Source organism: Perna viridis, chromosome 1 (genome assembly GCF_037379345.1).
Source record: "Perna viridis isolate PV_CMFRI_1.1 ecotype Kerala chromosome 1, ASM3737934v1, whole genome shotgun sequence".
Classification (NCBI taxonomy): Eukaryota; Metazoa; Mollusca; class Bivalvia; order Mytilida; family Mytilidae; genus Perna; species Perna viridis.
This window is the reverse complement of record NC_142445.1, coordinates 53,927,181-53,949,750: the sequence shown is the minus strand read 5'-3', so window position 1 is coordinate 53,949,750 and position 22,570 is coordinate 53,927,181. Positions and strand designations below refer to the sequence as shown.

At 32.4% G+C, this 22,570-nt stretch overlaps 1 protein-coding gene across 3 annotated transcripts in view; it reads left to right on the top strand.

Annotated features, from left to right (window-relative positions):
• Nucleotides 1-113: 113 nt before the first annotated feature.
• The window catches only part of LOC148629388 (structural maintenance of chromosomes protein 6-like), a 31,687-nt gene continuing 9,230 nt past the window's right edge, over nucleotides 114-22,570 (top strand). For all 3 annotated transcript variants that reach the window (XM_088550118.1, XM_088550114.1, XM_088550125.1), the window contains exons 1-21: nucleotides 114-167; nucleotides 8,909-9,068; nucleotides 9,811-9,925; nucleotides 10,725-10,830; nucleotides 11,819-11,955; nucleotides 12,255-12,397; nucleotides 12,973-13,074; nucleotides 13,358-13,495; nucleotides 15,505-15,585; nucleotides 15,784-15,930; nucleotides 16,302-16,390; nucleotides 16,597-16,761; nucleotides 16,957-17,135; nucleotides 17,439-17,611; nucleotides 18,142-18,168; nucleotides 18,841-18,924; nucleotides 19,631-19,729; nucleotides 19,993-20,262; nucleotides 20,543-20,599; nucleotides 21,157-21,465; nucleotides 21,898-22,016. In XM_088550118.1, the coding sequence (XP_088406244.1) occupies nucleotides 157-167; nucleotides 8,909-9,068; nucleotides 9,811-9,925; nucleotides 10,725-10,830; nucleotides 11,819-11,955; nucleotides 12,255-12,397; nucleotides 12,973-13,074; nucleotides 13,358-13,495; nucleotides 15,505-15,585; nucleotides 15,784-15,930; nucleotides 16,302-16,390; nucleotides 16,597-16,761; nucleotides 16,957-17,135; nucleotides 17,439-17,611; nucleotides 18,142-18,168; nucleotides 18,841-18,924; nucleotides 19,631-19,729; nucleotides 19,993-20,262; nucleotides 20,543-20,599; nucleotides 21,157-21,465; nucleotides 21,898-22,016 (2,711 nt within the window). In that variant the 5' untranslated portion in view covers nucleotides 114-156. The remainder of the gene's footprint in view (nucleotides 168-8,908; nucleotides 9,069-9,810; nucleotides 9,926-10,724; nucleotides 10,831-11,818; nucleotides 11,956-12,254; nucleotides 12,398-12,972; nucleotides 13,075-13,357; nucleotides 13,496-15,504; nucleotides 15,586-15,783; nucleotides 15,931-16,301; nucleotides 16,391-16,596; nucleotides 16,762-16,956; nucleotides 17,136-17,438; nucleotides 17,612-18,141; nucleotides 18,169-18,840; nucleotides 18,925-19,630; nucleotides 19,730-19,992; nucleotides 20,263-20,542; nucleotides 20,600-21,156; nucleotides 21,466-21,897; nucleotides 22,017-22,570) is intronic.

The following is a 22,570-nucleotide window of genomic DNA, read 5'->3' as shown; positions in this document are numbered from 1 at the left end:
CATTCACTACAGAACCAATAAAGTCATCTAAGCAAAATATTTTCCCTTGAGAGCCCCCGATCTGCGTTCATTAAACGTTTTACTACAGGAACCCGTTCGATTCATACGTTCAGAGAACTTAGATTTTCCCGCTATTTTGAGGATGTAAAAACAAATATGGCAGAAGTGTAAGAAAACATTCTATTTAGTTGAACAAGCATCCCCTAGATCAGAATTCTGCAAAGTATCGCACTATTGACTGACTGATGGCATTTTTATACCCTTGACTACCAATTCAGGTCTCGCAAGGACGGTCATCGCATGCACAACTTTCAGAAGCCGAATTTCCTCCGACCCTGCAACCCCCCCCCCAATTTTTAAATTGGATATTGATACTGTCCTACTTAAATATGCCTGTAGAAGAAATATATATGCATGCCGATTTGAATATTGAATTTAGAAATAAAATCATGTCGGGGGGGGGGTAGAATAATTTGCCATTTAAAAAGTGGATTTAGAGGAACTGTTGAGTATAGTATACAGCACTTCAAATGCTGATAACAATTGTGCATGTCACACCTACCTGGTGCAATGACTTTTTTGGAATTGTCAACTTTCCTTTCATTTGTGGCAACATCCCTTCAACTCATATGGAGTGTTAATATCATAGCTCATACGTTATTCCAGAGTTTGCAGAAACTATGCAGACTTTCCGTATCACGCTAGAATTTTAACAAATAGGTTTCTGGAACAGGGTTATGTTGCTACTGGATTGAAGCCATCACTACTGAAGTTTTATGGTCGTCATCATGAACTCATGGATCGCTACGGTGTATCATCTGTGCCATGAAAACTGATCTGTTCAACATGTCGTAGTTTTCCTTTCCTATTTCGTCTACCCCAGACTTGACTTTTATGAGCAACTCACCAGGTGTTTCTAGAAAGCAGAGGACGCTTACCCCAGGGGCTGCTCTGGCTTCCAAAATTCTGTTGCCAGAAAAATCGCCAGCTGCCATTTTTTGTCGCCAGTTTTCAGAAATTAGAGCTAAAGGGTGCCAAAAAAATTGTACTTTTTTTAAAAAATAGACAGTATTAAGTTCACTGATAAATTATCTTCGTCAATTCCTCAAAATAACCTCTCCATTCATGTAATACATGTACCCAAGATTCACTCTTGATGCATGTATAAAGCAGGTTTTTAGCTGTAGTCTGTCACTTTCATATGCATAAAATACTAAAGGACTACTCTTGATGCATGTGTAAAGCAGGTTTTTAGCTCTAGTCTGTCACTTTCATATGCATGAAATACTAAAGGACTACTTCAGAAACGGGTATTTTACTTCTATCAAAGACTGTTTATTACTATTCTCATATAGTCAGTGATTTTAAAACATGTTCACCTTTGTCCTTGATGGTCTGATTTACCTAATACAACATTATTATTATTATTTTTTTTTTTTTTGTATTATTATTTTTAACAAACTTGATTCTTTTTTTCAAGTGATAAAATTTCTATCAAACTACATTTTGTACCATGGACCATTAATTGTGTCCCTGTTTAATTATCTTGATATCTGAATAGCATTCCTTAGATTTTGGAAATCCCCATTCTATTTGTTTACCAATTTTCCCGCCAAAAAAGTCACATGGCGAAAGTGTAAATGTCATCCATTTTCTTTATCAATTCTTTCATTTTGAAGTATTTAGACACTTCCTGATGGGATAATCATTGTCAATTGGATTTAATTGATTCTGTTATTAGGTAAGTCTGTTTCTGAATGTATTACATGGTTAAATAGGGCAGTGAAATTTGTGTGTAGCCACGTGCACATGGCCTTACTTTTGTTTACCTTGGACTAGATGATGAGAGTTTTGATTGGCTCAATAATATATTTACATTTGATAGACACCTCCCATGAGGATATTGTCAGTCATGGTGGCCTGGTCTAATTACCTTTAATTGCCTTCGTTGTGAATTGGTCATAGTCAGTTACCATATTTTCCGGTGAATAAGCCGCGGGGGTCGATTTTTGTGGAAAATAAGGATAAAATCCACATATAAAGCGCACCCGAGTATAAAACGCACCCAAATTTACGATAAATGTGGCTATTTTCAGATACATATCATACTATTTACGTTTCTTTTTCAGGTAATTTGACAAAAGGGAGTGGGGAAGTAAAGGTTTATAGGGTTATATTTTCAGTAAAATTTGATATTATGCATTATAATTGTCAATAAAATTATGATTTTCTCGTATATGTCGTCTTATTTGTTGTTTGAAGTTCGCGATGTTGACTTTCACCCCACGCTGTACTCATCCAAGCTGTCGCCCATTTTGGGGTCGTTGAGTAATAAATTTGTTTTGTTTACATTTAAAAGGAATATGATGGCTTTCTATAGTTATTACAACAATTTGTCAGTGAGCTGATTAAAGGTTATTTGTTGTTTGAACATTGTGATATAATTAATTGTTTGTCACTCCACGCCGTCCTCACCCCAAGCTGTCAAGTTCGTTGTGTAATAAATTGTTTTGTTTACAGTTATGATTGAAAATACATCAATTAACGGTATTGGATGGGCTGATTAGAGGTTTCTATTTCTACAGGTGTCATGTTTTGAACAGGTATAGCTGGGGGAGAAATTTAGATTTTAACAACAGTGGAAAAATCTGTGCACACGTGCACACAATACCGTACACAGTCGGCTTTATTCTGGGGAGGAGTTCAAAATAACTACAATAAAAGTTTTAAAAATACATAAACTTATGACCCTGAAGAGAATATTTTCGTTCTGTTTACTCAGTCTTTAATTAAGAAATTATGTTGATTTTTTTAAGGAAAGAAATAAATTTAATTCAATGTACGAATGTAGAAAATTATTGAAGATTTTGAAATGTCCCCCACTAATCTTGATTTTTAGAGAAGAGGCGTCCTTAGGGTATATTAGAATATCATGATGTGATCAATACATTTTATCGTAAACTGTGTTTTTTTTTTGTGAAATGGGATTAAAATAAAATAATGTCAACAATGTAATTTCCGGTCAAATTCAGATCAGCTGATCTGGTTGAAAAAAAAAAAATACACATATAAAGCGCACCTGTGTATAAAACGCAGGTAGAAGTCAACTGAAAAAAAATAGCGGCTTATACACCGGAATATACGGTAATTCTGAACAGGTGTCAACACAAATGTTTAATTAGAGAGAATGTCCGTGGCTGATGAACTTCCTGTCAATTTTAATATACATGACCTAGGTGCCAAGAAAATCGCCTACTGGCTATTTTTGTTGCCAGATAAAATAAAAAATTGCAAATTGCAACATTGGAGAAGCCCAGCGTGACCCCTGTACCCTATTGGTGCACCTGGTCCATGCTCCCAGTATTTTGTGGAGTTCGAGTTGCTCGTTTGCTTTTGTTTCTTTGTATGTATGATTTTAGTTACTTTATGTTCTTTATTGTGTATGTCTGTTTTCCATGTCTGGTCTTTGTCCTTGGATTACATTCTTTTGATTACTGCTATAACCTTGGTTCCCTTGATTACTCTCTGATACCATATTCTTTGCAAAAATTAAATTTTAAGTTGCTAATATTGTTAGAGACTTCTTACACTCATCATTTCAGTAGTTTATATTCACATATTAGTGTTTTCCCCAAAAATTTGCGAAGGCGTGGTTTTTTAAAGACAAATCATACTATTATTTATGTGTTATTGTATTGCACAAACTATTATATCACCATTAAATTGTGACGTCACTTTCTGTGCAAATTTCATGATTTATCTCCCTTTGACCATAAAAGCAATATGACATCCAGATTCTTCAAGGGCTGCCTTGGAAAATCTTCTGTAAATGCAAGACGTCCATCTATGTATCCATCTGTCCTTCACCAACTCATGACTACAATTTCATAACAGATTCCGAGGAAACTTATATCAAATATTACTAATACGTAGACTTAGAAAAAAAATAATAATCAGCATTGTCCGATAGTTTTAGGGGAAGTTATGCCCATTTGATTTTCAAACATTTTAGCGAGGGTCAGATGGGAGATGTGGAACGCTGTTTTTTTTTTTTTTCTAAGAGAAGATTAGCCAGTTTTCCTAATCCTGTGAAGTTGTTGAACTGAGGAATATTAAAGATAGTCCTGTATTATTGCTAATAAAACGTAATTTTCCAGTTCATTTACTGAAGTAAAAATGTAGAAATAGTTCTCCTTAAATGTTCTTGCTATGCTTCACTCGGTCTTCAAATTTTATTTATTAGCCCACTTGAATTATAGATCTCATGCGTATGATTGTCATCCATTTGCAAAAAAAAATCTATGCAGTATCAGAGTAGGAACACCAGAAAAAATAGCCTTACAACCAGGATGTATGTTTACGGACACAGCCCTGTTAAACCACATGATACATTCAGAAACAGATTTACCTTATAACAAAATAAATTAAATCCAATTAACAATGATTATCCCATCAGGAAGTGTCTAAATACTTCGAAAAGCAAGAATTGATAAAAGAAAATGGATGACACTTGTTTACACTTTTGTCATGTGGCTTTTTTGGCGGGAAAGTCCATAAACAATTAGAATGGGGATTCCTAAAATCTAATTAAGGAAATACTGAAGGCATTAAAAAGGGACACAGTTAATGGTCCATTGTAGTTTGCTAGAAATTTTATCACTGGACAAAATCAAGTTTGTTGAAAATTTATAGATAAAAAATTGTAATTTAAGATAAATTCAGACCAATAAGGACAAAGGTCGACATGTTTAAAAATCAGTTACTATATGAACATAGCAATTTAAAGTCCTTGATAGAAATAAAACACCTGTTTCTGGAGTAGTACTTTATTATTTTGCACATGAAAAGTTACATATGGTTTTAGATCCTGACTACGACTGGAGCTAAAAACCTGCTTTATACATGCATCAAGAGTAAATCTTGGGTACATGTATGTCATGAATGAAGGGGCTATTTTGATGAATTGACTAAGATAACTCATCAGTGGACTTAATACTGTCATATCTTAAGAAATTAGAATAAATTTTTCGGGCACCCATTTTGGCTCTAATTTCTGAAAATTGGCGAAAAAAATTGGCAGCTGGCGATTTTTCTGGCAACAAAATTTTGGAAGCCGAAGCAGCCCCTGTTATGGTGGGCGAAGATCAAATTTTCTGTCCTGCCCTTTTTGATTAGAAAACTTTTTTCTTCAGCATAGAGTGCCGAAATATTTTTTTAATGTGAACGAAAAATATTACGACAATAAAAGATCTTGCCTTTTTACTCATGAAAATTTCAATCCTGCATTTTTATTTCAAATTTGATACAAAGTACGCCACAAGAAAACACAAACTTGTTCAAGTACATTGTACATGTGGTAGGTGCACTCTCTTACATGTAAAAATACTTCACCGGTGGCTGTTGTGCAAAATTCTCTTCCTTTTGTTCAGTAAAAATATTACTGCTAGCTTTTGAAATGCACCAAGTACATTTGTCAATGTTGAACTTTAGATCCCGATAAGTCATTCATTTTTGAAGTATATATAAACATTGTGGTACATGTAACTTAAAACATGAATATAAATTATTGCATATTCATGCAAAGAGACACGGTCATGCAACCAGAATAGTTTTATGTATATATCGCCTTTTGCCCTATCTTCTCTTCTCTCCAGTCGTAATTCTTTTTGTCTTTTGCTTATTTCTTCACAGTCAAGTTTTTGTATTGCCATTTTAATTTTCTATTTCTTTCTGTTTCGAGGCTTGTAAAGACATTCTGTCGCTGACTATGGCGTAACGTCATCAACATAACATTTGAAGTAGGAAACGTCCAATAACCAAACAAAATTATACAGAAATGGGAGATAAATGTGATTAACTTTCTTCTTTGATCAGTGACCCCCACTTTTTCAAGAGTTTCTACCATCAGCATATGGATACCTTTTCATTCTGGAAGTTTGAAAGAAATCTTAACATGAGAAGTATTTCATATTACTGTGAATATGATTCAAAAGTATAGGGTTTCTTTTGGCAGGAAACAATAAAAGATTCTTTTTAGGTGGATAAAACTCATTGTATTTTGTTTTTAATGTTTTATGAATGAAGAAGTGACAATTTCCAATCTACTATTACAATGTATATGGCATGTGCCATTCGTGAAAATATTGGCAAGATCAGAGGCGTCAGGAATTCGGGAAATGACAGAAACTCCTGATTTTACGAATTTTTTAACTGTTATATCTTTATGAAAACCTTGGTGACCTATATTTTTTAAAAGCTTATTTCATTGCCTTTATACTTGAGATCATTCCATTAAAATTTCACAAAATTCCTAACGTCAGAACTGGTTAGTGTGATTTGTCTTTCTAACACTCAAGTCCAACCAGAGTGAAACGCGGTGTTGCACCAACATTTTGAGTGTTTACCACTCAGATTTCACCTAGCCAACACTGACTGTTTGTATATTACAGTAATCATAAAATTCAATGAGGCATAAAGGGTAGTTATAAGATACGATGTTTATTGTGTTTCTGTTTCTCAGGTCTTTTGGAGCACTCCAGTTTAGATAAAAAAAATAGTCATGTCATTAAAAATTCAGCATCATCTTTTTTTTTATATTTTGTACGTGTTTATCATTTGTTGGTGCGTTGTTTTTTTTTACAGTTACGTCCAGTGAGTGGGAGATATCATGTCGAAATATTACTTCGTATTTTTATCAAGTAATAATGCAATCTTTCTTTTGATATTTTATTTTTGCATTTGTTAATTGATAATTACTGTTTATAAATATAAATAAAACACAGTATGGATTTTTGTAATTTGATTCAAGTGACAAACTTGTATAACAGTCTGGTGATGCTTTTAGTTTCTGATAGTTTTAATAATTCAATGACTTTTTCTAGAAATAAAAGAAACTAATTACAGGTCCCAAGATAATGTGTACATGAGAATTGTAATGTAGAAGCCATTAATCAGGACTGAGAACATTGTCAGTAGTAATTATATAAGTTACAAGACGTTGTCAAAACAAGGACGAGATGGCGTCCTCTGCCGGTCGAAATCTGCAATAAACAGGGCTCACGCTACTGGGCGATTCAGGCAAAATTGTTGCCCTTTAGTTGCTCACTTCGCCTTCAGTAGTAAGTCACCCTCTCATTTTCAGACGTTGCCCATGATTGGGACTGTACTCCATCTTTTAACAGCATTTTGACCAGAGTTATCTCTCTCCCTCTAACAATTCTAGCAAAAATGGCACCCATCGAGAAAATAAATTGTAAAGATCTTTGAAATCTGTCTAATATTCATGTACAAGCAAGTATTTTAATCAGCTTTTTGTTTCAAACGTTAAAGACAGGATATGGAATGAACATACTTCACTTCAGCTTACGATAATTCACGTTTTACCATTCACATTTCGTTACAAAACATGCAAATTTGTCATGCAGGTTCTTTGGACTTCAATTAACTTTATCTCAATTGATAATTCGGTAGAAAACCCAAAGTGTTTCTTTTGATCTTCATGTTTCATAACAGAACAGTTAATTCACCATTTTGATGGAACATTTCTTTAGTTTGATTTCTCAGTAATAAATTTTTAACATGATTATTGATACTCTTGATAAACTTATATTAAGAGACTGGATATTTTGAACAAGAAATCATTCTGCATGAAATGTGATCAGGAAAAAAATATAACAAAATGAAAATTCCAACAGAATATTGCTGCCTGAAATTTTCTATTCCAGTGCTGCTAAAAAAGACAAAATCAATAGGACAATGCAGTGCAAGAAGCTTTGCTTTGCTGAATCATATATTAATTTTGCTGTAATAAATTTGGTGTTTCCAATTCAGGCACGGGCACGTTACAAGACTATTTAGGTCATATACATTAGCAGAGCCCTGATATCTACAGATATTAATTGCCAGTTGTTTAATCCGGTTCCCTGGTTAACAAGCGACCCAAAGATTGCTGAAATATACCTCAATTAAAAAAATATACACATGTCTATATGTGTGTGTGGTTTTTTTTTTATTGTATGAGGACAGGAAATTTACCGTTGTAAGATAAAATGATCAGTTTGCATTGAATTTATGTAATATTACCCAGTCTCTGATTCAAACACGAGGGCTTTTTACAATTGACTATATACATGTAGGACTTACATTATACATGTATACATTATCATGACCCCAATATCTATATCTAGCCATTGCAAGTTGTTTAATCTGGTTCCAGGTAACCAGTTGTTTTGATTGAACATTCAGGTCATCATGGTTAAGAAAGAGTACACAATCATATCAAGGGAACCAGGATTTTAGCGGAATCCTCCAATTTTAGAGCATATCACATTCATGCCATTTTGAATGTTAAAAGTAAGCCAAAATCAGTGGCAGAGAATATTTGACAATTATGAAACACTTTGAAGACATTAGTCTTTGATTATTGAAGTTTTGATCATTGTACAAGAAAGACCCTGTTTTGTTGACATTTTGAATTGTTTTACAATGTGAAATTGTTTGAGACATCAGTGGACAGGGCTTGTTCCTTTTGGAATCGGAACAGTAGTCAGTGTTCATTCCAGACGGAACCCATGCGCCATTGGCACTAATATTTTATGCATGGCGCACAAAAAGTGTGGCACGTGGGTTGAGTGGATGCACAGTATTCCGTAGGTCGATCTCTGAATTTCTGGATTTTTTTGGTTCCATGTCCGTTCTCATATCGGTTGTTTAAAAGCACCAATGGCCATGACTGTTTTATCGTAAACATGAGAAACGAAAGTTAAAACCTTTGTCCATATGATTTTGCAAGATGAAAGGAGAGAGTGCTCCATATAATAGGTATTATCTACCTTACCAAGTATGTTCAAGCATTCTCCAGTAGATTCCTCAATTAACTCCATTCATTATATTTTATTTTTAAATTCAGTAGCTTATATCAAAGAACACCTAAAGGTAAGGGTGGCAAGCGAAAGAATAATGATGATGAGCCTGGCCCAAGTAGGAAAAAACAAAGAGATGAAGATGACAGTTATGATGATATCAATCTTACACAACAGGCAGACTTTGATGCAAATGATGTACAGACAGTAAGCCCTTTGTGATTTTAACAATTCATAGAAGAGGAAATTTATTTTTTTATTTTTTTTTTTTTTTTTGATAATGTAGACAACAACCATGCTGGTAAGTCTTAAGAGACTAGCAAAATTATACTGTCCCACTGTTTGAAAAATATTGATGGAGCAGGGTAGGAAACTCACTCAATTTCTAGCCAGTCCTGAATACAATTTTTAATATATTTACTATATGGCTATATAATTTTTTGCTAAAATTAGCCAGCCCTGCCAAAAAATAGACTGTCTGGGGGCAGGCTACTATTTCTAACTCTGGATGGAGGAACTGGAAAAATAAAATAATAATGTTAATTTAACACATTTAGTTAATACTTCTTTTGATGGCAAGTGTCTGAAATGGAAGAAATGTTTGAATTCTGATCTGTCAAAAAAGATGAATCAGCATAGGGTAGGAAACTGTAGCCAGTCTTGAATACAACTGTTTTTTCAATATATTTACTGTATGGCTATATAAATACACACACATATCCATATCCATATCCAAAGATAGATAGATATATTAGCTGAGATTTACCAGCCCTGCCAAAAAATAGCTAGTCTCAGGCTGGCGGGCAGGCTACTATTTCTAACTCTGATCAGAATATGACACACAGGAACTAATAAGTGATTAAAAAAAGCAGATTACAAGTAGATTGAAACCATGGTTAAAGGCTAGTAACAATTGTCAAATAGACTTCGCTATCTTTTTCCTTTGTAGAGGGAAGCAGATATTGGAATTATCGAAAGAGTTTCTATGAAAAATTTTATGTGTCACAGTCGCCTTGATGTCAGACTAGGGCCTCATGTCAATTTTGTTGTTGGAAGGAATGGAAGTAAGTTATAGAAGTACCAGGTTCAGTTATAGAATTGAACTTGTAAGAATATTAAATATCTCGTCTTTTTTATTCATTTGTCTTTTAATAGACTTAAATGAAATGCAGATTATAGAAATTACCCTGTCTGTCCATTTGTCTGCCCACATAAGCAACTCCTCCTAAACCACTGATAGGATTTTGTTGAAATTTTAAATTAATGTGGGCATCATATGTAGATGTACAAGCAAGAATATAAATGTAGTTGGGTGATTTAGATGGGAGATTATCAAATTTATATATTCATGTAAGTGCAACTCCTCATAAACCATTCATGGGGTTTTGATGAAATTTTATAGGAAATAACTTTGGAATCATATGTAGATGTACATGAAGGAATGTAGTTATTGTCTGAGAAGTCCAAAGGGTTGTACATTTTTAAAAACATGAATCAAGCCCTTATAACTACTCCAGAGATTTTGATGAATTTTTTTCATTTTAAAAAAAAATGAGTCATCATACACGGGTCATTATCAAAAAATATCTTCTTTTCTATTATTTTGATATTAAAACCAATTTTAAATTCATTGCAATAAACATGTTTATGTGGAATACACACAGAATTTTATAGAAAATAATTTTGGAATCTCATGTAGATGTGCGTGAAGAAATGTAGTTATTTTTAGAGCAGTCCTCTTACTAAAGGGTTTAATATCAAATATTTAACTCAGTTTGAAAGTGTCAATATTTTCATTGTAAGCTTAATCACAGTATTTCCAGTCATAAACAGCTGAACACTGATCATCCATCATAATTTCAGGTGGTAAAAGTGCTATAGTGACAGCATTGGTGGTTGGTTTGGGAGGAAAAGCTTCTGTTACCAGTAGAGGTACAACTATCAAAAGTTTTATCAAAAGTGGCAAACAGTAGGTTGATTTGTGCATAGAACTGTTAATATATTTTTCACATTTTGAAGTATTTATAATAAATATATGATATAGTTAAGTAGCAATGTCCATAAGTATCAGACAGGAAGTGATACATGTATGTGTGTCAAAATCCCACAAAATTATCTTTTATTGTTTTATTCAGCATTAGTTTCCACTCTTAGTTTTTCTCTTTGTTGTTCTTGCAGATGAAATGATTGTATATGAAATTGGCAGTATGCAAGAGTTATCATTCTATGTATGGTTTCTCCAATATATGGATATATGTACAGAAAGGACTATAGTTACATATAATAACCGAAAAAGTCTTTTTATTCCTTTCTTTTTTGTATTTTGTATTACTTCTACTATTATCAGTGTCTGAATCATATTTGGATTGGTATTTAAATCGGAGAAGTCCTTTTAGTCTCGTTTGCTTGTTGAAAATATAACATCACACTATTAAAGTTTGGGTTTTATGGTTATATTAATACGTTTGGGATTCTTCTGTTACTACTAAATAAGATATAGGATAATGAAGATGGCCATTTAGTCATTGGTCAACATTCTGAGGTTGAAAATGTTTCCTTATTGACTCCCTGTGCCACCTTCAGAATCAATTTAAAGTGACTTTAATAAGCGAACAAGGTAAAAACTGAGATCACCATTTAAGATATGGGAGATAAAACCAATGTTACAATTGTATTGAATTCATACTTAAACATCTTTAACTGAATCACATTGATTTGCTCATTACTACTTTAAAAAAAAATCCTTATACAAATATAAGCATAGTTCACAAGTTGCTCCAAAAATATCTACAGGTAAAAGAAGAAAAGTGGTATAATCATCAGAAATATTCAGGCAAACAGATAATGTAATGGCTACAATTCATATCAATCTTAAAAAAAAACAAACTACACATTGTATGAATTGTTAGAAATGAGAATCAACAATAGTTGAGTACATGTCTTTGTATTTCTGACAGGACTGCTGAGATAGAGATTCATTTAAGGAATAGAGGAACAGATGCCTATAAACCTAATGAGTATGGGAACACCATCATAGTGGAAAGAAAGTTTACCAAAGATGGTGGAAGTGGATACAAGATGAAATCTAAAGATGGTAATTTTTCTTAGTACAGTAACTTTCTTTAAAGCTTTCGTAGGGAAATAGAAGAAAAATGCTGGGCTAACACTTGAAAGGAATGAATATTTATAGGAGTTAAGATTAATTTTGTATGAAGGTACGGTATCATATGTAGATTTGCCTGGATTAAGATGCTTGTAACAATTTATGATAATCCAACTTAACGGTTTTACTTTTTTAGTAATTCTAAGTAAGGTGTCACTTAAAGAATGGTTTCCTGCAGTTCAAGTTCTATTGTCTTGTTTTAAACATAATTATACATGTAAATTTTCCAGGTAAAGTAGTATCAACCAAAAGAGAAGATCTGAACTGTATTCTAGATCAGTTCAATATACAAGTCGATAATCCTGTAGCTGTCCTCAATCAGGACACTAGTAGAAATTTCCTCAATTCTAAAAGTCCACATGACAAATACAAGGTTTGTTAATTGATAATACATCATGACATTTTATTAGCTTTAGTGCACAGTATATGTTTAAACGTGAGTTTCTTTAATCTTTATCTGCTGTAAAGATCTATCAGCATTCCACTGACTTCATGCATGTGGAAAAGCATTACCTCTCATTTCATATGATTAGGAATGATAACTGAATATTTCTTGGTAGATCAAATTTTTAGGTCATTCAAGGGGGCATTTCTTATGAACCATTAAACCTTCATTATTCAGTAAATCTTAATGATATATTTAGTAATGTATGCTTGCAAAAGAGATTGAGTAATTGACTTTAGGTTACAGCTGTTCAGATGAAATGAAAAGAATAGCCTTCTATTATACAGTGATTGTGGTGTCAGACCATCTCTCTATTTGCAACTATTTGGTTAATGTTTTCTGTACTTATCACAGCCACTTGATATTTTGACAGAATCTCTATTTAGGTATACCATATCATGGCATTCTACTTCATACTGAAGGGACAATGAGACATATTTTGATTTCTGATACAATATCTGTTCCTTCAACTTATACAAGTGAAACTTATTTGTTTTTTTCAGTTCTTCCTAAAGGCAACACAACTAGAACAGATGAAAGCTGATTATCAGACAGCAGATACTCATAAAGCAGTAACCAAAGAAGTCATAGAGAAGAAGGAAGGGGTAAATTAAGCAACAATACATGTAAAACTGATGTTATTAGTTCCTTGGTTCACAAGTTTGATTAACTATTTTAGATGTTATAGATCAGTGTACAAATTACTTTCATGAAAATGAAGTCTCCAAAAAAAAAATCACATTAAGTAGTTATCTTAAAATGTAATTGCAGCCTTAATGAAGAATCATAAACTGTTAAATGGTGCTCAGAACCTTAGCCATTAAAATTTGATCGGTTTGTATTTGGCGTTGCAAGAGCTTGAATGAAATAAAAAAATTTATGTTGCAGATGCTTCCAAAATTGGAGAAGGAAGTACTTGAATGGGAACAGAAGTTTAAATCACTGACTGCTATTGATGATTTAAAGAAGAAGATAGATAGATTGAAAGAGGAAATGGCATGGGCTTTTGTCTTAGAGAAAGAGAAGGTTGTTATATATTTAAAAAATAAATCACTGAAACTCCATTTTATCATTGTTTTACCTCGGGCTGGCCATTTATGTCACATTATTTTATTAAAATATCAGCATAAATGGTCGGCCCATGGTAAAACACTGATCAAATGGAGTTTCTGTGATTTATTTTGATTCTAATAGGACAATAGCGGCCCATTTTTACATTTGCATGACCTATGACAGTCACTTTAGACACGCCCTATTTGTCCATATTTGGCTGTACACTTTACACTAGCTATGTCAGTTTTGGTTTCATACATGATATGACATGTGGCGAGTGCTACTGAGTATGTGTTACAGAATATAATATAACTTTTTTAACATAATATTTTATATCATTATTAAATATGAATTTGATGTTTATTTACGACACTGAAATGAATGAAAGCAGCTGATACACATCGGAATGTTGCATGTGTTTGTTTACATGATTAAATTGAAGAGTAATTTACAAACACACAAGCCACGCCCAATGCCATTTGAAACAGAATTAGTTTGTACATGCTGACAATATTTTTTTATCTTCTAAATTCGAAATTTTATTGTTACAGTATAACATCCCCAATCAGTAAGTGCCGATTCCAATTTCAGTACAAATCAATGTAGGCTACTGAGTAATTTGAATAGCACTTTCGGTAGAAATCTGCCCTACATTGTTGCAATGTGTCCTACTTCATTACCACTGAACACCTAAATTGTACCATCCACCACCATGTTTGTGTAGCTTGTACTCTACATACAAGTAATTTACTTGTTTCTGTTTGGAAAAAATTGTTAATTGAATTTAAATATTCATAATGGGTAAACAAAGCATATTTTGAGTTTTTAATCAAACTGTTTGTTAAAACACCTTTGAAAAAAAAGTAGATGCACATGCATACTTGAATTTTTAAGAATATAATAATATGAAGTAAGATTGTTTTATAATAAAACCTTTAAGATGGTCCCTGTATGGTCATTTGCCATTTAGTAAATACAACTCAATGAGACCACTCAAATCATTGTTGATAAAATTTCATATGTAACCGGTGCATTTAATTTTAGGTCATCTCAAATAACCAAAAAATGATATACTAGTATGTTCAAACATCTTACAAGCAGTTTTCAACAAAAAATTATAATTGTTTTACATTAAGAGGGACATTTGCATTTCCTCACTTAAAGGAATTGGCAAGTTGACCATTTTGAAAAAGTGTAATTATGATATTTAATATTATTTTTAGCTCTAAAAATACTTTCATCTAGAAAAAATCAGTTAAACAATGTATGTGCACCTCAAACTTTTTAGAAAGAAGTTTTAACAGGCATTTCAATTGAATAATTAAATTCAAAATAGGTTTGTGAACCCATTATGGATAATTAAATTTAATATACAAAATTATCCAATCAGACACAGGTTAATCACTTGAATGTAAAGTACACTCTACCCAATCACACTGATAGATGGTAATTTAAAGGTTGAGGTCATCATTATAATTGACAGCCATTCAACTTTAAAGACAGTGTTCAGAAGATCGCCCAGGTGTTCAGTGGTGATTAAGTGGTCACATAGCTATGATGTAGGACAGATTTCTACCAAGGGAATTAATCAGTAGCGTTCCTAGATTTGAATTGAAATTGGAATCGCTCCTATTCAAGCTGCTGTATTGCATTTGTCCATCCAAATTTTGTCATAGTTATCTTTGACTAACAAATTTGGACGGTGACTATATAAAGATAGGGCATATGTTGTAAGGGATTTTGTTTACTCTCTGATATCAACTTCCTGTTTTGTAAAATTTGGATATGATTAGGGATATATCTAGCATGACAATACATACAACTTCATGGTTTTATTTCTAACAATGTCAATTTCTGCTTTCTTTGTTGACCTCATAATATAAGATTTGTACAGGGTTGTTAAATTCTTTTGACTAAAAAGTTTGCTTGTATCTTTTCTTTGTTTCCAAATAAAATTAAAAGACATCTTTTGTTTGTTCCAGGGATTACAGCCAATTGCCAAAGAGTTTGAACAAGAAAAAGCAAGGATGCCAAAGTTTGAACAAAAGGTTGAAGAGGCTAAGGTAAATTTTTATTGTTCCAGTACTTTATGTTTTCACCTGGTTGGATTAAAAAAACACAAACCTAATGATAATATAGTCATATATGGGGTTTAGGCTTGTTAATTTAGAGGTAAAATTGAATTTTTGTACCATTAATGAACTCTGTTTACTGTACCGTTTCCTTCCCTGACTTTCCTAAATTTAAGTAATTTTTCATAGGAAAATGTAGACAGATGTGTGAAGAAACAAAGAGCCATACAAGAACAGTTGAAGGCTGCCAGTGAAGATGTGTCAAAACTAAGACCTAGATATGAGGAACTGAAAGAAATACTTGGACACAAGAAGAAACATGCTAGAAGTGCACAGGTATAAGAAAATGAAATAACTAGATTATTTTCTTACACTACTGTTAAAGTTCTATTGATCATGGATACCAATTTTCAAGGTTTTTGTGGGTTAACCAAACTATGAAATTTGGTTCCCACCGCAAAGCAGATTTCCATCAATGTGTATACTGAAAACCTCAATACAATGAATTCAAGAATCCATGAATTTGTGTATCTTCCCTGATCCACGAAAATTGGTATCCACAAACTTAAGTACTTTCTTAGTATTTTTCTAATTTGTTTATACTGATATTCAGAATAAATGTGTACAGTAGTATTTTGTCAGCATTATATTGATGAAATAGCAAATTCTAAAATAAATTTTAATGACAAAAATTCTTTGTATTAAAGGATGATTTAAAAAGAGTTGACAATCAACTTAAGAAACACCTAAAGGAGAAAACAGCATTAGAGGCAAGGATCAAAGAATTACAAAAAAGGTTAGTTTACATTGCACTTAGTTTAATAGAAAAAAAATCACTTCAATCACTTTAAGTAGACATGTACTAAACCTTATGTTACATGTTTCGGGATCTCATGTATCCAAGTATTTAGACATCAAATCTAATTACATTCAGATATTTTTCCCCATTGTATTCAAATTAAAATTCTTTTTATACATGATCTTTGTGGATTTCATTCTTAGTGCACAGCATGATTATGAGGCTGAAAGAAGAGGAAGAGAGGAGAAAATTGAAAAACTTATGGAGCAAGTCAGAAGCTTACAGGCTCAGCAGCATACTACAGAACATCAAAATGAACAGTTCAGGAGTGCTGTTACAAAATACAAAGGGGATGAATATAAAATCAAGTAAGTTTCAAAACATTTCTCTTTAAAATACAAGGGAGATTTGCAAATTTTAATTTTTGCTGTGAAAATTAAATGTTCTAATAAAAGTGCAACTAATGAGAGTGTATGTGTAATTTTAGGATATTTCAATTAAAAGAGCTTGATAAAAAAAAATCATGGTGTGATGCACTGTTCACCATTCTTACATGATTTCAGTCAGGAATTTCAAGCCTTGAAGTCACGAGATGACAAGGTTTCAAAGACATTACAGAGTTTAAAGGCAGCAAAAAATGACAGATACAGAAGATTTGGAGCATATGTTCCAGCTGTGCTGAAGAGTATAGAGGAAACGTTTAAGAGAGGCGGTTTCCATCAGAAACCTCGTGGACCTATAGGTATGATTTCATGATTTCAAATGTTAACTTCCATTAATCTAAAACTTCTTCATGGTAATGAAGTTGTTCTTAATTTTTTTTCTGATAAAGAGCAATAAATCTGTCATAGTATAAATAGTAACCAGTGAACATTAAGGGAGGAGAACTATATATTCTAAGTAAAGAGTTTATAAATAATGGTAGGAAATTTCTTGAAGGAGTAAGTCCATTGGGGTTTCCTTTTGATAATTGCATGTGCATGTTAATTTGAATCAGTTATAAGTAATATAAAAGTTCAGTATTTTGTTAAATCTATTGTTTCAGGGGCATGCTTCCAGTTGACAAATCAACAATGGGCACTTGCTGTAGAACGCTGCCTTGGCAATTTAATCAGTTCATTTTGTTGCCATGACTACCACGATGAAAAGGTTTTAGAGAGTATATTAGACAGACACTGTGATAGGTCAAGACCTTCAATTATAACCAGTAAATTCAAGGTGCTAAGTTTAAACCAAATGAAAATTTTGAATGTCAAGATGATCTGTGCCTTCCCCAAACAGACCTGATTTTTTTTTTATCTCCATCAATTCAGGAATTATCATTTTTTTTATTGTATGTTTCCTTCAGATATTTGCTAGTTCCACTTTGATTACCTCCTGAATTACGTTTGAACATCATTATTTTCTTGTTATTAAATGTTGTAAATTTTTTGTGTCAATTAGTTCGTATGAAGCTTTTTTCGTAGAACTCTGTGCCTACTGTTTTTATACCAATGATGAAATTTAATTTATGTTTCCTTCAGATTTTTGCTAGTTCCACTTTGATTACCTCCTGAATTAGGTTTGAACATCATTATTTTAAAAAAAATGACTCCAATCAATTCTTGTTATTAAATGTTGTAAATTTTTTGTGTCAATTAGTTCATATGAAGCTTTTTTCGTAGAACTCTGTGCCTACTGTTTTTATACCAATGATGAAATTTAATTTATGTTCTTACTTCTAATAAATCATACGTTTTTCATTTTAGAATACTGTGTATGACACCTCAAGATTGGTAAGTTCCTAAAAATTGTGTAACAGTAACAATACCACCTAAGACCATGCTTTAAAACTGCAACACTCATTCTATTTTTAAAACTACATTATTACCATGTTTCTTATGTTTAAATCTGTTCCACATAGAAGTTTTACATTTCATTTCAATCTTTACAAGTTATTACCTCATATTTAATGATATACTCCCATTTCTTTTTGTAGACATTTAATGATTTTTGTCTTGTACATCTTAACAAAGCTTGTTCTTTCTCCAATGGTATTTATTGGATTGACTTGTATCTGTTTATATGAAATTCCTTTCTAATTAAAGGATTTTACCAGTTTAGACAGATGTTTACTTAACACGTTCAAAATGCATCGAAACCTATAGATAATTTATATTTAAAATATCCGTCCAGTTTATACAGGATTCACTGTATTCCTTATATTTAGGAGGTAGACCTAGGGTAAGGGACACAACTTTTACAAATCAGTGGAACATTTGTATTTAGCATTTTACAACAATATTATGTAAGCATCAAAGTTGTTTGTACTGATTTCATTCTGTTTCAAGTGAAGGCTTGATAGGCTTTGGTGAAATTGAATTTGATACAAGCATATCACTGATTTCAAGAGTTATGTCCATTACCTTAGGTCTACTGCCTTAAATTTCATTATTTGGTATTTTTAGAGGGTGCAGTCATCAGAATTTCAAGCTGTTATTGATGTGATAGATGTTGAAGATCCTGTAATAGCTAACTGTCTCATAGACCAAGTAATTAGATGGATCATTTAGTATTTTTACTGTCTTATGTGTTAAAAGGCAACATTTTTAATAATCTGTACATCTTTGTACATCTTTAATTTTGTCTTATTTTCAAATTGATTTGTTATTAATTTAAATAACATGGACTGTTACTAAATCAAGTATCCAGAAATCAACTGTTACAATTTTTCTATAAAGAAAAAAAGTTATGCACGTAGAAGCCTGCTATAAAGATGTTAATTCCCTATTGCAATGAATCTGTCAGTCCCATGATATTTTCATAACTTTATGTTATTGGGTGGCATTTTTTTGCACGAAAATAAGTGAAGTGTTCAGATACTGAGGTTGAAAAAGCATTGTTTATTTTATTCTTGGTTCTTTTTATCAAATTATGTATTGTTTCTGTCGTTAATTATTAAGGTTTTTTTTCCATGGCATCTTGCTTCACATCAAATATAGGGGGTTGTAGGTTTAATCGCTGCAAGGTTATGTAAAAGACTTCTATATTGGTATTCACTGTACCACAGCTAAGCATGTAGCATACACGTTATGGTTGGTTGGCGTGGAGGCAGAGTAATATGTCTTAGTGGGATGATATGAAATTTCAATCAATCAATCAATGCAGTAATTGAATTTCTAGTGTACTATGAACTGAGAGATTAAGAATATCTTCTAATGAATCACGTTTCATATATACATGACTTTCCATTTGTAGAGAAATATTGAAATGATACTACTAATACCAGAGGGTAGAACTGCAAGAAAGGTAATGGATCCAGATCTGAAACCAGGCCCTCCAAAGAACTGTAGAGAGGTAAGTTTGCAGTTTAAGTCGTATGGTAGTGGGTATTTGATTTTTATTTTTTTTTTTGTGGAAAGACAAATATATATGTTCAAATATTTCTTTCACTGACCATTGTTTGTCTGAATTGCGGATTTTGATAATTATTGGGGACATTTATTCTCGTCATTGAAAGAAGCTCCTTTTCTTTTTCATCATTCTCAAATTTTGTTTTACTGTTGTGGTCTTAAATACTGACGTACTTTTGTGCAGCTGTTATTTGAAATATCTTTCAGGCTTTTACCCTTACTGGTGATCAAGTTTACTGCTTCCCTTCATTACGTTATTATTCCACAAACACTGACACTGCTCGTTACCTTACTGCTAATGTTGCTGAAGACATTGTTAAAATGGAGGACGAATTAGGTGGAATCAAATCAGAACTGGACAAAAATAGACAGAGATTGAAGGGCTTGGCTACAGAAATTAATAAAAATGAAAGTGAAGCAAGGAAGACTGACACACAGCTAATGAAGATCAACCAAAAAATTAGGAAATTCAATTCAGTATGTTTATTAATTCTTTTTAATTCATAGATCATATTGTAAAGCAGTTAAGGAAAAAAGTTATTGTTTTATGACCTTGAAAAGCTGTTAGTGTAAAAACCTTTATCAAAGGTGTTAATAATGTTAAGTTCTTTATTTGAATTTAAATTAATTCCTGGCTTCTAAAGGTTTTCCTCTTGTGATCATATGATATCTTTGTTTCACAATGAGACATTTCTAAATGTGGTGGCTATCTGTTAGTGAGATTTCTCCCAATTCATGTTTTGTTAACTATTTGCAGGAAGTAGCTGAACTTAAGAGCATAGAAGACCCTGCACCTGTTGACGTCACCACTCTTGTAAGTTAATTTAGTTACTAAGGTAAAATGCAGTAAGCATATTTTTACTTATTGTTCCTTGTAAAGGATATTCTGGTAACAGCTATATAAGAATTGATGGACATTTTATGATCACTCTTTATTTAACAATCAATATCACTGACAGGATTGTAAGTAATCTTGGTACTCTCACAATCTTTAAAAGGAAAAACTGGAATCCTTATAATTTTCCACATCAGAGGTCGAAATTCTGTAACATCCTTGTTAACAATTTACAACTCCTCTTTTTGAGATTTTTTTGTAATCAAACAAAGTAAAGCCTGAAACACTACACATTTGAAGTTTAAAGATTTCGTAGCCCTATAAACAAGGTTTTCACAGTATGTTGGAATCACCCTGTCTGTCTGTTCACCAAATTGTCTTTCCTGCTAAATATTTAAATGTAAAATATGAATGTTTTTGTTACCTGACTACTGCTAAGGGAGATCATCCAACTGTGGGGTTTAGTATAATTGAAGTGCAAGTGAAGCAGTGGTATTTTACACTTAGTATAATATTCCAACTTTATGTTACAATAGGAAGAGGAAGTAGACAACTTGAAAGAGTCAATTCAAACTCATGAAGATCAAAAGTCAGATAAACAAAAAGCATTTGACAAAGCTCAACAGGAAGTTGAAGAAGCTGAAAATAAGTTTAAAGTCATTGAACAAGAAATGAGGAATAAAGCTGAGGGTGGGGAGCCTCTGAAGGATGAGCTGGGCCAAGTACAAAATGAAATAGAACAGGCAAAGAGCCATAAGAAACACTATGAAAATAAGCATAAAGAGCAGGAGAAAAAGATAGGAGAACTGAAGAAAAAAATGGAGACATACAAGGGAGAAATAGAGGTAAAATATCTTGTATTGAGGATTGTATTTACAGTATTTTGGGTATTCTTTCTTTGGCAATTAAAATCAGTGGGGGGATGCTTATTTATATCAACATCTAGAAAGTTCAGAACATTGTTCAGCAGGAGACCATTTGGAAATAACAGGTCATATTTTTGTTTGAAACCTTTTGAATAAAGTAATCGTCACTATTTCCATGTGTTTGTTATTTTTTTTATCAATTCAAGTACATTTAAATACAACTATATTTTTACAAAGTATTTTTATTTCCTGTTTACATGCTAATTAGCAAATGCTTCAAGAGTGATTACCCTTTGAATAATCCTGTTTTGTTAATGTGTATACATGATAGCGTAAACATTGATAACATATTTCAATAAAGAACTGTGATGTTTTGAGGAAAATTGTAAGATATTTATTTTTTATTAACAGGCAGATATAGAGAAAGCTAAGCTTGTGTGTCCTGAAAGAAGAAACACTAGAAGAACTGTCCATAACTTGGAGAGTGAAATTAATCAGATATACAAGAGGATAAAAACTGAGGAAAAAAGGTAGGATTTAAAGTGTGTATTTTGTATTTATATGTTATTTCCCTCTAAAGCAAGACAATTAAAGTAGAAGATGACCAATGAGAATTGGCTGTTGTTGCATTTGGAACAGTATGTGCACTTATGATTTCCTAATGTTCTGAGATTTGTAAGTACCAACTAAAACATGTTATAATGAGGAACAGGACATTCATTATCAAGGGACTAAGAGTAATCCAAGAACACAGATAAAACACTATCAGTAACAGAAAGAAACCTAATAGAATACACTCAGAAACTAAAGAATAAAGAAATGAGAAATCAGGCTCCTGTATCACAAAAGTTATAAATATTCTTAACGTTCATGCTAACTCCAATCAAAGTCTTTGAAATTGATGATGTCACATACAGTTAAGAATTTCTCCAACTTCAGTAATTTTTCAAGTTTTATGGCCCTGATGCCTAGACTTAAACTAATACTGGGAGTTTGGTCTAAGTGCTTGTAAGGTAAGCATCCTAGTAGAAGAAAAAATGAAAAGTACACAAAATATGAACAATATCTATTACTCAGTACAATT